This window comes from Gobius niger (assembly GCF_951799975.1).
Source record: "Gobius niger genome assembly, chromosome: 4".
NCBI lineage: Eukaryota > Metazoa > Chordata > Actinopteri > Gobiiformes > Gobiidae > Gobius > Gobius niger.
In genome coordinates this window covers 31,900,743-31,915,501 of record NC_136855.1, presented here as the reverse complement: position 1 = coordinate 31,915,501, position 14,759 = coordinate 31,900,743, and the positions used below count along the sequence as shown (strand labels likewise).

The 14,759-nt window shown below is 40.5% G+C and overlaps 1 protein-coding gene across 2 annotated transcripts in view; it reads left to right on the top strand.

Moving 5' to 3' along the window:
• Positions 1 to 14,759, top strand: part of dpy19l3 (dpy-19 like C-mannosyltransferase 3) — a 62,254-nt gene that overhangs the window by 17,131 nt on the left and 30,364 nt on the right. For both annotated transcript variants that reach the window (XM_079554705.1, XM_079554704.1), the window contains 10 exons: positions 331 to 476; positions 2,872 to 2,995; positions 3,238 to 3,372; positions 3,463 to 3,594; positions 4,923 to 5,024; positions 5,277 to 5,350; positions 7,147 to 7,305; positions 8,780 to 8,911; positions 12,504 to 12,615; positions 14,491 to 14,547. In XM_079554705.1, the coding sequence (XP_079410831.1) occupies positions 331 to 476; positions 2,872 to 2,995; positions 3,238 to 3,372; positions 3,463 to 3,594; positions 4,923 to 5,024; positions 5,277 to 5,350; positions 7,147 to 7,305; positions 8,780 to 8,911; positions 12,504 to 12,615; positions 14,491 to 14,547 (1,173 nt within the window). The remainder of the gene's footprint in view (positions 1 to 330; positions 477 to 2,871; positions 2,996 to 3,237; positions 3,373 to 3,462; positions 3,595 to 4,922; positions 5,025 to 5,276; positions 5,351 to 7,146; positions 7,306 to 8,779; positions 8,912 to 12,503; positions 12,616 to 14,490; positions 14,548 to 14,759) is intronic.

The following is a 14,759-nucleotide window of genomic DNA, read 5'->3' as shown; positions in this document are numbered from 1 at the left end:
GTGGCTCAGTGTGGATTCGGTGGCTGTCGCACAGTGTATAGTGGATAGTAATGAGTTATATTTCTTACTTCAGTTCACAGTTCTAGCACAGGCAAAGCACAAAGCAGTGTAATTTCAAAGTAACCCTGCTCAGTCAATTTATTTCTGTGCAGCCCAATATCACAACTGCAGTCCTCTCGCAGGGCTTTCCAAATGTTGGTAATTTGACCGAACAGAAGAACAGTTTTGAAAATCTAAATATTTGAGCACTATTTCTGGCCACCCCTGCTAATAGACTCTCCTTGTGTCTTTCTGTGTCTGTCTGTGTCTGTGTGTGTGTGTGTGTCGCAGTCCTATTTGGAGCCGGTGTATTTCTACATCTACACAGTCTTCTCACTGCAGGCTGTGTACGTGATCGCTCTGTACCTCACAGCGTGGCTCCTGTCGGGTTCGTGGCTGGCTGGCGCGCTCGCCGGGGTCTGGTATATCCTCAACAGGTGGGCAATAACAGAGTATTTATAGAGCCAGGAGACTGTCAAACAGGCTGAGAGGAGCAGACAGACACACCCCAGACATGCGCTCGTCTTCTGTCAAGCCTCATCTCACACAGCTTTGTTCTACCGCTCAAGTCTGCTCGCGCGGAGTTTGGAAATAGTTCTCTACTTTTTTACAGGATTATGTTTTGTAATGCAGTATTGCTATGTGTTTCAGGGTGATTTGTGTTTGGGGTAGGCAGCGTTTTTTTTCTTTTTCTTTTTTGCGCATTCGGCTGTGCAAAAGTTGTTTTTGTCATATTTTTTTTTGTTTTGGAAAGCCAGTGAGTCCCATATAAAGGATTGTCAGACCCAATGTAGATCGTGTGTACATTCGTAAAGGTCAGAAATAATAGCAAAGAGGAAAAAAAAAAAGATCAAATTACGCCTAGATTGCTTTGAATCAGAATCAAATCTAAACCAAACTTATCCAAGCAGCCTCTTTTTCAATATACAATATGTTTTCTGCTTCTTTCTATCGCACTCAATTTGGGAAAAGGCCATTTTTGTTGTTACTTGGATTGCAGGTTTAACTTCTATGTGTGGACCCACCAGCTCCAGATTATTATCTCAATACATGTATGGCATGTGACTCGGACAAAGCTTAGGTTTGCAAGATTTTGGAATATTCCTTTTCATTTCTGACAGGGATTGTGATTAAATTTTCCTAATTATGTATTCAAATCCATGCCAGGTTCACTTTGTTTCTAATACTGTTAACATAATTAGAACCATTAACCTTTGAGCGAGGACAGAAATCTATATTAACTGCTAAACAAATATGAAAAAAATTGGTTTGGTTCAGTCTAAGTAGAATGAAAACAGGAGAGAAGATGCCTTGGATTAATCGTTCAGATTTATTTGGCATGCAAATGGAGAGACATCTTGCACAGGTTGTGCAAAGATGCTTTGTTGGTCCTGAGCCAGAACACAGTATTTATACATACAGACTGTATAAGATCATTCTATCAGAGTGGACCAATGATCTAACAGATCAAAGTAGTCCTAAATTGTCGAGATGCAAAGATGAAATGCACCAGGTACAACAGATACATAAGAAGCCATGGACAAGAACATCTCCATCGATTAGATGACTAGATGATTTATCTAGAAGGAACAAATTATGTAATCTGGAAGGAACAAATTAAGTAATGCTCACATTTCATAAAGCATATGTGACATGATGAGAGGAATAGACAGTTAATGGTCCATCTTTCTGTAACAATTCCCCTATTTTGATTATAATAAAACCTAGATTTTGTCACCATTATTCATAAAAATGAATAAAACAATTCAAAAAAAACTAAACAAATGCATCGAAATATTACTGATTATTAAATAACAAATATTGTATGGTGCTCAACAGAAATAGTCAAACAAATAGCGCACCAAAACCAAAAGACAAAGCACCAAAAGTACTTCATCAGTAGTGGGGACTGTGAGACACAAATAGATAATATATACTAATATAATATAACACACTTATTGAGAGAAAATGATCGACCTAAACAATAACAGAAATACAGATGTAGATCGTTTTGGGGATGTCAGCATCAGACTGAGATGCATAACCTAAAGGGCCTAGATACTGTTGTTCAGAGCTTACTTTGACAGAGGTTTTAGCAAAAGTTTGAGTGTAACAAACAACTTTGACATCGGTCAGTGTAATGTGGACAGGGACAAACATATGAGGCTATGTTTATGGACTACAAGTCCATAAACGTATGAAAGTTTTGTTCATAATAAGACATTTTAATGCTGGCAGAGGGTCCTTGTTATAGCCACCTTTTATTATAGTGACCATTCAAATTGCCGTATTGATTGTAAAATGTCTCTTGTGAAGCACTTTGGGTCATTTTGTGTCATGTGATATGTGCTGTACAAATAACATGCATTTGAGTCCATCTTTTACCATTAAAAGTTGTATATGAAAAAACATAAAACTTCAAGAAATTTGACTTGACCTTTCCACTCTTGTTGATTCTGAGATCCTGGTTTGTGATGTGAACCATGTAGTGTGACATTCTATTGGAAGTGGGCCAGTTGTTCGGGCAAGTTCACAAACTATGTCAGCTTTTTCTGCAGTGTCCTTTCAGATCAGTGCTAAGGCCAAATCTCTGCACAAGACCTTTTGAAGCATAGCAACAAAAGGTCGCTGGCTTTGTTCAACTTTTTTATATATATAGATTCATTGTAAACAGGTTTTTTGGACACAATTTCATACACCCAATTCCTCTTTCAGTCGAAGGGTTGCAAAACAAGCTGCTGAACCTTCTTACATTCTCTTACATGTCACTTTTAATTGTTTTACTTCGGGAACCACTATGTTATTGCAATGCTAATGAAGTATTCTTTTCAGGATAGATACAACTCGTGTGGAGTTCACCATCTCCCTCCGAGAGAACTGGTCTCTTCCTTTCTTTGCGCTACAAGTGGCCACGATCACATGCTATCTCCGACCCCAGCTCACAGTCCTTCAACAGGTACATGCACACTTCCACAAAACATGAAAGTACACTGAATTAAGCTAATGCTCTGTAGCAGTGGTTTTCAAACTGTTGCACATAAACAGTCTTCTCCTTTGTTGATATAAGAGGCATTTTTTCCTCATTTTGTTTGTGGTTGGATGTCTAATCTTTTTCTTCTTTTTTTTCCACCATCTATTTATCATCTGTGTTTGGTCTTACCCACTGATTGTGTATTTTCTTCTCTTTATCCGCTGCAGAAGGTGATGGTGTGGCTCATGTACGTGACCACGTTTTGCTTCTGCTTGACATGGCAGTTCAATCAGTTCATCCTCCTCGTTCAAGCTCTCATCATCTATACGCTGGACTGCACTGATTTCCTATCTACAAAGCAGGTTTGCTAATATAACCTGCAGGAATTAAGTGTAGAATCTTAAGAGACAGTTTTCTTTGGTGTTACTTTAATTATGTCACCATTTTTACAGGTGACAACTTTGTATCTGGTCCAAGTTTGTGGTCTTTTGAGTGTGTGGCTGCTTCAGTTCTGCAACTCCATGATACTGGGATCACTGGTGCTGAGCTTCATCGTAGCCACACTGTTCGTCCGGCATTGCCAGGTAATTTGAATGTAATATTTTCTTGTAGCATTGTCCTTGTTATTCATATGGGCAGTTTTGTACTTTCAAGGAGCTATACCGTTTTTTTTTTCTAGTTATGGAATGAAAGTGGTTCCTTAAGTATTTTTGTAAACTCTGACATTTGTGGGGACACCACTCTAGATATAATTATAAAGCATTTGTATCAATTTCATGAACTTGCAGATTTGTTTTTCGAGCACTCTTGTGAAAGTGACCCTGCAAGTTGTGAAATGTGCCTATAAACATGCTCCAAATATGTTAGTAAGATTAGGGATGAGTTTGTACCCCCACCAACATTTCAATTCAGTGGCCTTTGAAATTAACAACTCAGATATAGGGCCTTTTCAGGTGAAAACATAACTTACTAAGTAACTCATGCCCCTAGAAGCCATAAGCGCCACTACAGGTAGAATGATGCGTTTTTTTACTCATTAATTGTCCATGAGAGTAAAAACTATGTTGACAAAATAAACAAAAGGAGAGAAGGATATTGTACATCCAATTACACAATGGAGTTAATCTTTTTTTACTCAAACTTGGCTGTAACTACTGTTTAAGTGGTGCTAGCCCGCAGTTAGCTTTTCCTATTAGCCTGTTAGCTTCTTCTTTGTGATTCCATTTGTGTGTATTGGTGACTCCGGCCCGTAGCAAAGTTGCAATTGTGGTTTTCTGGCCAGAGACACCAGGGGGAGATGAGAGACTCCCCAATCATCCCATTAACACTTTTATCACTCATTCAAACATTTTGACATGTTTGGTATCCGCATGTAGCGCAAAAGGCAACTGAGATAGCGCTATAATTAGACAGCCGTTGCCATAGCTATAGCAAGAGATAGCAGAAATATAAATGCGCATGCAACATTACAGAACTTTAGCAGGCCTAATCTTTACACTCTTGTAATAACAAATCTTGTAATCTCCACTTTTCACTTATGAATAGCTAATTTAAAAACTACACATATCCAAAATATAACCATACATTTAAACCTGGCTTTACCTGTTGATAGAAACTTTTTTTCTGATATTTATATCAGTACATCTACATCTATTGTTTCCCTCCTATTCACCTGCAGTGTCTTTCCTTAAAAGAAAGAAAGGTATTTCATGAAAATGAAAAGTTCTGAGCCACCTTCACTGCCCTCATCCTATTACATCACAAATGCGATTTAATTGTTTCAAAAAAACGCTTCAGTCGCATGTTAGAAGAGAGCCAAAATTTCAGCTCCTTCAGGCTGGCTGTTGGCTTTCCTCTTATCATTGAGTCCAGCATTTTCTTGTAATAAAATGTGTGTTCCTTCTTTTTTCAGACTGGTCTAAAAACAGGGAGCTTTCTAGTTCGTCTGGGCAAGATCCTCCTTCACACGATCATAGTCCTCCTCCTGACCTTCACCATCAACTTTTTGGCCAAGGTACTCCTGCTCCCACTCTAATGTTTTTTTTTGGCAACTACTCAGTCTCTTTTCCTACAAATACAGTCAGCACACTCACACTGTTAGGGCCTTTAAAAACAATCTTGAAATGGTGTTCTTTCGCAATGACTCCCTTTTTTACTCCAGCATCCCTGTTTTCTCTCTTCTACAGTGGAATAGTTAAAACATTTTAGGATGTGACTCAAAGGCTTTATAGGTTTGCCATAAACCTGTATGCTTGTGTGTTTACAGAAAGCCCTGCAGCTCAAGTCGGACGAGCACATCTTCAAATTCATCAAGTCGAAATTTGGCTTTGGGATGACCAGGTATGATCGCTCTTTCATTACAAATAGCTCTAAGCCCCTTTCTTTACTCAAAAAATTAGGAGTGAAGGTGTGTTTTACATCGACCTTAACAGTGCCAGAGTGAAAACGACCTCAAATATCCGATAAATTGTTGCGGCCATACTCATATCCACTACACTTGTTCCCACTTTGTCTGGTGCATTCTGAGTCACACACACACACACACACACCACACACACACTTTGACCGGATTTGTCGCGGCTTGTCTGTATTATTGACTTAAGCACCAGTGTTGCAGCACCTGGAGTGCGGGCACGCGTGAATAATAGATGCGGGGGTAACGCCAGCGGCCCCCCCCATCCATCAGATCGCGCTCTTGTGTTGAGCCTCCGCCACTGGATAGCTGCTCTGGGGTGGCAGATAACACACACCGTACCACTGCGCCTTCAATTATTCAGAAGGAGCAGGCAAACGCGTGGCTCCGACTCCACTCTCTGTCTGCCTTTGTGGTTTGCTTGCTCATGTTTTCTTTTGGTTTGTTTTCTGCCTGTTCTTTATTTTTTTTATTTTTTTTGACCCATGGTGTTTAGTAATCGTTCCATTCTCAGTTCAATTATTTCTCTCTTCTGCTGTTTATCACAAGCTCTGCCAGAAAAATGCAGGTTCTAAACAAATGTTCCCGCTTTGTCAAAATGTAGTGTATTTGTTTGTTAACGCAGATTACCAAAAAAAAACCTCATGTTTCAATCATATTGTTGACTTTCTTTTCCCCATCCCTGTTAGCTTGAAAACACTGAGTACTGTTTTTACCAGTACTTAAATTTGCTGGGTTCGCAATGCTAGATGTGCTTTCTGGAGAGGTATCAAGTGGATATTTACCTTCTATATTTAATTGTTTATGACAGTATTGAGTATTGATTACTTTTTATTATACCAATGCTAAATGTCGTGCGTTTTTTTCGTACAACCGCACAGTTATTTTGCGTTCATGTGGTCCTCGGGATGAATGAGCCCAGACCTATTCACCACAACTGCCTCTAAAATCCTGCACTGTCACTCAGAAAGGTGTTAATTCGGGTCATCATGCACAAGCATGAGGGGCTAGATGCAAGTTTGTGATTTTATGCTCACTACTGCCATCTCAGGCCTTATGGGTAACTGCAGCTTCTATATTAAGCTCGTGCATGACTGCACTTCGGACCCGAATTAACACCTTTTTGAGCGACTGTGCAGGATTTTAGAGGCAGTTCTATTGAATAGGTCTGAGCTCATTCTACACATTAGGACCTGGCTGGAACATGTAGGGGGAGGAAAATACATAACTTTAACAGTCCCTTTAATATAGAGACTCGCAGTTACGCATAAGACCTGAGGTGGCAGTAGCGAGTATAAAATGACCAACTTGCATCTAGTCTCTTTAAACACTGCTACTTTTTGGAGTTTAGTGTGAGCTGTTGTCATCCTCGTAGTAACAAAATCATGAGTGAAATGACTTGGCTTAAAAGTAAAAAAAAAAAGAAAAAAGCAAACCAAAATGAACATGGGGCCAAGGTATAAACGGATTAAACAACTCTGAACTGGGCATTTCACAGTTTTAATGTTTTAATGCTGTTCAGACTGTATAATGCTCGGCTCCTCGTTGTTTAATCATTACTGATGCACCTACAAATCCCCACGCATCTGCATTTTTCAGGGTTTGCATGTACTGGTCAATCTTTTTCATAAATGGCTGTTTTTACACTTTCACTCCAATGTAAGGGGGAAATAAAGTCAAGTACGAGACATTAAGATGCATACCATCTTCTTTCCCGCCGCAGGGATTTCGATGCTGGACTTTACCTGTGTGAAGAGGCGTTTGGAGTGCTGCCCCTGGACACACTGGACCGCCTGGCTGGGACCCTGCTGCTGTACCCCTACGTGCTCACACTGCTGCTGCTCATCGGCGGGTTCATAGTCACTGCAGTTCAGAATCTCGGGTAAGATGTTACAGCGCCATGGAAGTCATTATGGAAGTTAGAAATGTCTGTCTTACTGCCTTTTAAGGGGCCAAATTATTCATTGAAGACAGTAACATAAAACACCTTCTTTGTGTTCTTCTTTGTCTTCTTCTCCTTCTTTAACACCTTACAGTTTTTCTTCTTCAGTTTCTCTTTTTACATACATTTTTTCCTCTTCTTCCTCTTCTTCTTGGTCTTGTCCTTCTTCCTCTACTTCTCCTTCATTTTCTTCCCCTACTTTTTCTTTGACCTCTCGTCTTCTTGTTCGTCGTCTTTTTGTTCTTCCTCGTCTTGTTCTTCTACGTCTTCTTCTTCATCTTCTTTGTCTTGTTCTTCTTCTTGTTCGTTTTCATCTTCTTTGACTTCTTCTTTGTCTCTTCTTCATCATCTTCATTGTCTACGTCTTCTTCTTCTTCGTCTCCTCCTCTTCGTCTTGATTGTCTCCCCCTTATTGTTCGTTTACCTCGTCTTCTTCTTCTTCGTCTTCTTGTTCTTCCCCTCCTTTTTCTTCTTTGTCTTCTTCTTCGTCTTCTTCTTCTTGTCTTTCTTTATTTTATACAATTTAAAACATTTCAGAGATCCTTCCATGAAGTTCCAAACTTTGCTTTCAGATACTTTCTAAGCTAAATTGAGCAGTCTGTGCCCCAGCCTTAATTAAATCTTAAGCGTTTGGAGACATTTTGATCATTAATTGGAGAAGGTCTTGATTGGCTGATTTTCATCCATCATTCAGCTTTTTAATTCTCATGTGGTGCTGCCATGAAGGCTTGAGTGCATTTTCATTTTGGGCGAGTTGGTCTGAGTAGACGGCTTAATGTGCGCTAATGAAAAGTTCCCGGCATGGCGCGGACGGAATCCGGTTTAAAACGAGTCAGGAACATTAGCTTAGCCATCGGGAGGCTGAAACGCTCACAGTGGTTCTCTCATTCCGCTGCGCCGTGCAGTCAAAACACTATCCCCCTCATGCTCGGGGAAAAAAACGACATTAGGCTGGCCGCTGCCTCGCAAAGCATCCTCTTCCTACGGCGCAAGGTGAGAGGCCGCATTGAACTAATCGCATTAGCATATCGCCTCGCCCTCTGCCGTCGGAGAGCCCCAGAATACTAACCTCGGAGCACAAAAGGCTATTTGCCAATTCAAGAATGAATGTAATCTGCTTTATCTCGCATCACGTCGGAAGAAGCAGTATATTGGATTTGTATTCAAATGGCAGATGGTGTGGGTCTATCTCAGAGCAGGGAGGCCAGACAGCGGCAGTGACATCATTGCCCCTGGGCCCTTCCACTGTCTGTGCGCGGACTCCAGTTGACAGGCAGCAGTGGGTGTCTGCCTGCAAACACAACCAGAAATCTGAATAACATATCTCTGCACTATTAATTCCACCCACCTATCCTTCTGTCTTGGCCTGTAATGCTTCATGTATCAATGCTGTCTTTTTGTGTTGCTGTTGCAGTTCGCCAAAAGGAGCGTCTGGCGAGGAGAAGCGGGGTGCGAGCGCGGGACGAGCGGCGGCCTTCAGACCAGATGTGGCGTACAATCTTTTGCATACGATGTTCTTTGGCCTTTTAGCCTTCAGCACCATGAGGTAAGCTTGCACATGTTCTCTAAACTGCTTGGTTTATTCACTCTTAGGTACATGCAGGTCTAAATTTCTTGCCAAGTGACTCTTGAGACGCACTCCTTCCCTTAAAAGCCTGATTTTCTTTCTTTTTTTTTGCCGCTGTGAGTAGTGGCTGAAGTCTAAGTGCCTCTTACATCACCAAATTGGTCTACTTTAGCCTTGATCAGGCCCTTGCACTGAGCGCGATATGCGGTTTAGTCTGGCAGTAGCACACTCCTGTAATAAGCAGCAGACAGTTAAGCATCTGATAATTAATGTTTGCTTCGGAAGCTGGAAGAAATTCAGCTATTTCTAATCTCTAAACCAAGGCTCTTGTAATTAAGAAATATTATATGTGATTTTGGAAAGATGCAACACTTGTTTTGTGCTCATATAATTCATGTTCATAACCCGCTAACCTTCAACATTGTTAGAAATTGATAGAAAAGTGTCCACTGGGACCTTGATAAGTCCACATCACTGTGCTTTGCTATTTTCCCCCTTTTATAAAACACCCTGCTCTTTCTGCTGATGTCACAAGGTGGGATTCTTCGGTGTTTTAGTAAATATAAATATTTGTGTTTTTAGCTGTATTCAATGTGCTTCACTCTCCTCCGCAATGGCAGAGAGTGAATCCAGGTGTTTTTCATTGTCAAATATTAGGGTTTTGCTTGATTTCCCTATATACTATACAGTGGGAAGAAAAAGTATGGAATTTCTCACATGTCTGCCTCAAATTGGTCGCTCATAATGATCAGGATGAATCTTGGACCATTCCTCCCCAAAACGGCTGCAGTTCAATGAGATTTAGGCGGTGTTCTTAATTCTTCCTCACTCTACTGTGAATGTTTACATGTTATGCCCAATAAAAATATGATCATGTTAAAATGTAAATGTTTGGGTGGTATTAGTGTAAGCAGATACTGTTGACTCATTCTTATGATTTTGATCAGAACACATTTAGTGATCAATTTAGGCAGAAACGGTGTACTTACTTTTTCTGCTGAGTGTAATACATAAATTACTATTTGAAATTTGCCTTATTAATTACAGAATATTGCATAATAAAGTGCATCTATAAGAACGCAAGAACAAACTACGACTTTTCCTTTCCTTGCCCAAACAATGTTATCTCAACATTTCACATTTTGGTTTGCATAGATCGCACTGGGATTGCCATTTTGCCACTGTATTGATGGGGGACTGAATAAATCTCATACTTTATGTCATTGTAAATTCAGATTATACACAAAATGTTGAACTGCTCTTGACATATTCGCCCCTGTACCCTGCAACCAAAGCTGCAACTTAACACGTTTCTTTCTTCCTTAAATAAAAGTATGGAAAAGGCAGGTACTGAGGTTTCCACGGTACCCATGGGCGTTTTGATTCTTGGCGCACGCAGAGAGCATTCATAGCCAAAGCTGGTGCTAAGCTCAGCCAATCTTGGATTCTGTGCTTTTTGACAGCAGCACTGAAGAGGCTGTCAGTGTCCATAGGCGAAGTGTCAACATCTCTCTATTTGACTGAAAGGATTTGTTTCAGAAGTATTTACAGTTTATCTTCAACTTGCTTACTCATTTTTTTATCACCGATATGTCAAAGCATTTTGAACTAAAGTACTGGGAATGTGAAAAGCAACTACAATATGACTATCTTTGTTTAGCAACAAATGTCTTACAGCATGAGGAGCAGTGCATTCTGTATCTTCTCAAAGTAGGGCTGAATGATTTTAGAAAGGTACTTGTTTCGACAAGCACTGCACTTGCGATAAGAGTTGCCTTTCACATTTAAAATCAAGCTGCAGAGCCAGCAGCAATAACATTTAAGAGGAGCCTGAAATATCCTCCATTACAAGAATGTACTGTACGTCAGATATCACTTTAAATGTTGCAAGTATAGGCGACACAAACCTCTGCTCTGTCATCAAACACCCCGGTCACCTTCTACACCTATTCCCTGTGTTTAACTTCCACTCAATTTCCGGGTAGGTGTGTAGTCGCCTATGAACTATATCTGGCTTTTGCAGCGTGCTGGTGTTTGACAAATTTACTGTCATTAGTCACAGGGGAACTACGGCCACAAAACAACCGAGGGTGACTGGCTCTCAGCTCCACTCCAGCTTCTTCAATTTTACACTCGGCTGCTCTGTCTCAGCTCTGTTTTTTGGTCTTTTTTCAATTCGCAAAGTTTTGTTTGTCAATGGTTTTGAAGTGTTCCCTTTTATTATTTTCAAAAGCTAAAACCTCGCCGGCTCATTTGAAGCACACATCTCATCTTTCCATGAGAGGAGGGATCTGACTTTTGTGCTTTTCTTTGGCCAGTTTGAGTGATTTTAGTTTTGATCTGATATCAAGCGATACCAGGGCTAGTGTTGCAATATCTCTCATGTTAAAATGCACAGAAATGACTTTGGCTTTGACTTAGTTTTCATTGATCCACAAGTGAAATTGCATTGTCACTGTAGCCTAATAATAGTAATCAGACAAAAATAATAAGTTGCAACACCACCCATAATGATAGAAAAAAAGAATAGAAAAAAGGTAAAGGCAAGGCAACTTTATTTATACCGCACATTTCGCCTTACAAAAGAAGATAGTGTGAAATTACAATCAGGTGAAGTTGAGGCAAAGCACATATATAGAAACATCAAGACATGGGAAATACACGATGATCGGCCATTGACCAGGGGGTGGGGCTGAAGAGACGTGTTTAGGCAGACGCAGAATGACAGGAAGTGGTTAGGGAGGGGTATGTATGTACAGCTAGTTCATTTAATTTCATTTTATTGATTCTTTTTTTCATGGTAATGCAACCTAAGATAAAACAACAATCCAACAACAAAAAACAAACCATAATAGATTCCATGAGAAGAAGAACCTCTTACCCCATTCTTACAGTCTGAAAGTCAGTGTTATGCAAAATAACACAGAGAGCTCGGTCCTTATCTGGTTTAGCTCCGTCGCTTGGCCTTGAAGGGAAGTGTTGACGGCGTAGGAGATATAAGCGGTCCAGCTGCTTTAAACCTCCTCTCTCAGGAGGAAGAGAATTATTCCAGGATAGTTCATAAATTTATACCGAATTAGCTTTTTTCTTGGTCTCAGCAGGAGTTCAGTTCTCCAGAGCAGGTAGTTCCCTTCACAGTTCAACCCTTTTCCTCCCAGTAATAATAATCTTTTTTAAGAATGGGCGTAGAAAATTTTATTCTTCACCCACCCTGCCGAACGGTGAATGAGATCTGAGAGAGTGATTGGTGGCCATTGGCGAAAATTGGAAGCCAAATTTGTCCCAGTCAGTGTCAGGGCTGTTGTGGCTACGGGCTGTGTGGGAGTTTCCTGCATGATTAACACCACCAATATGGTTTTAGGGAATATGGAACTACTTTATTGTGGATGTCTTAAATGATGTTTTTCTTTTTTTTCTCTCTTTAAAGAATACACTAGTAGTAAAAAAACAAACAAAGAGCTGTTGTGTGATGACAACACATCTTGTCAACACATTACAAAACATGCACATTTTTCAGGGGCCTGCTCTTTTATTCTCATTTCCTTTACGGTTGTGGCTTGTCTTTGTTTAGGATGAAGTATATCTGGACAGGCCACATGTGCGCGGTGGCAGCATTTGGAGTGTGTGGGACGGAGATCTGGACCTTGATTTTCAACACTCTCCGATGCAACAGTAAATCCCTGGTACGTGTGTCGGCTCTCCATTGTTTTCAGTCGTAGAAAAAGTTGCTGCATTTTTTTATCGCGATTAACAATATTATTGTTTATTGTCCCATCCCGAGTTGAGAGTAGGGCCCGATTGGTAATGCCAATACCGAGGTAAACCCCTCCCCCACTAGATCAATAATATATATACATGCTGCTGTTTGTGCTGACAAAGCCTCTTGAGGTAAATGAGGAAACTTCTTCAACACTGAAAGCCCTGTATTGACAGTTTAATATTATCTAGTGTTGGGCTGGGACTTAGCATCACTTGTTTTCCCCCTCATATTGATCAGTCTCGATTTTAAATTTGATTTGGTGTGTTTATTTCTTTTCATTTAAACAAATTAATGCTAATCTCGACTGCGCATGCATGGGTCAATCAGGCTCCTAAATCTACCAAACAAACCACTCCGCCACTGAAATGTGTGAGCGAGTTCAGGTAGCAGAGCGTGAACACTGAAGTGTATTGAGCCATAACCGTGAACCGTAAGGCTTACGGGCATTGGTTTAAAGACTTTAAGTCTCGAGTGACATTTCTTGCAAATATTTATGCTGTCAATATCTTGAAAGCGAGGGAAAAGTCAGGATGGCGGCTCTGTTTGCAGGAGCGGACCATAGCAGACAGGGGGACGACAGGACCTGGGATCAGCCTGACACTGACACCGCCACTTTTTAAATCATTTAAATTTGTCTTGGAATCACAGGGAAAAGTTTCAAAACAGTGTTGATGTTAAATATAGTGGGTACATTTCTGTCTGTCAAATTAGCAATCGATTAGCTATGTTGTACACCATAAGATCGCTCATTAAAAAAATACAAATAAAGTAAGTTTAGAGGCGTAGCCTTTGGGTATGTGGATCTCTGGTCACAATTAAAACAAAGACTTCGTTTACTGTCCACCATTTCTGACCCTTGAAGGCGACTGTTGGACAAAGTTATTCCAACTATGTGAACAAGGACTGACCGTCAAAGCTAATATTGTAATAAGCTCCACGGCGATGACAAAAACGCTTTAAATCATCAACTTTCGAGCAGTTAAAATGGTCCAAATCAGAGCTTTCTTTGTTGCTTTATGCTAACTATTAATATTGTTTGGTAGCCTAAAGAAATTCCATTACCCATAATGCAATGGGCGACTCGAGATGGGCGTTCGGCTTATTCTTCATTGTTCAAATGAATGCTTTTTGCAGCACTTATCACCACATTGTTTGTATTTTTTTTATTCCCCAAAGTGCAAACTCCACTTCAACAGTGAGCCATTACTGGCCATTAAAAAGCATCATGCATCAATGTTACATTTTAACTATGATAAATGTCTTGGGCACAAAATTACTCAATATATTTATAGAAGTTGAATTGGCAACAACTTAGTCATTTTCTCCACTAGAAGTCTTGTATCCTTCATTCTACCATGCATGAGGCATTCAGTCCGAAAATGACTTGTGATCGCTTGGCAAGTACAACCAGCCTCGGCCCAGCTGCGTCCTTCACTGAGCAGGGGATTGCAAGTCGCAGTAGATGTTTCGAATGCACTTGTTGGGAAAGCGAGCGAAGCACAAAGCTGCAAAGTTTCCTGATTGAGATTGGAGTCTATGCAGTGGAGATAAGCGCCTGTCGTGACCACCAGGGGTCAGTGTGTCCTTAATGTGGCGGCTGCAAGCATCAGATAAGCCCAAATGCTTGCTGTGTGCTACTGTCTGCCATTTATCTCCCTGTTATCTCATTCCCTCCTCAGCTTAATAATATTTATATTTTTTTTGTCTGTTTCTCAGTCTGACTCTGAGTTTGGCTGCGGTTGATTCGATTACGTTCTGTCACTTCATTATAAACTGATTTCTTTCTCTCGTTCCACAGTTAAGGCTTGTCACATACGCAGTTCCACTGGCGATGATGGGTTGCCTGTATTATAAGGTATGTCATTTTCTTGTAAGCGTAGTCTCATGACTGTTATTGCCCGCCTCGAGACAAAGCCGAGCGACTGTGTAAACTTGGAACGGGTGGATGCTGTATTATGATTTGTTGATGTGTATGATCAATCCAAATAGTCACCTTATTCCGGGAGTTCGCACCATGAATTGTGTCCACCCATTCACTCCTATTAATTAACATAGGACTGGAGACGT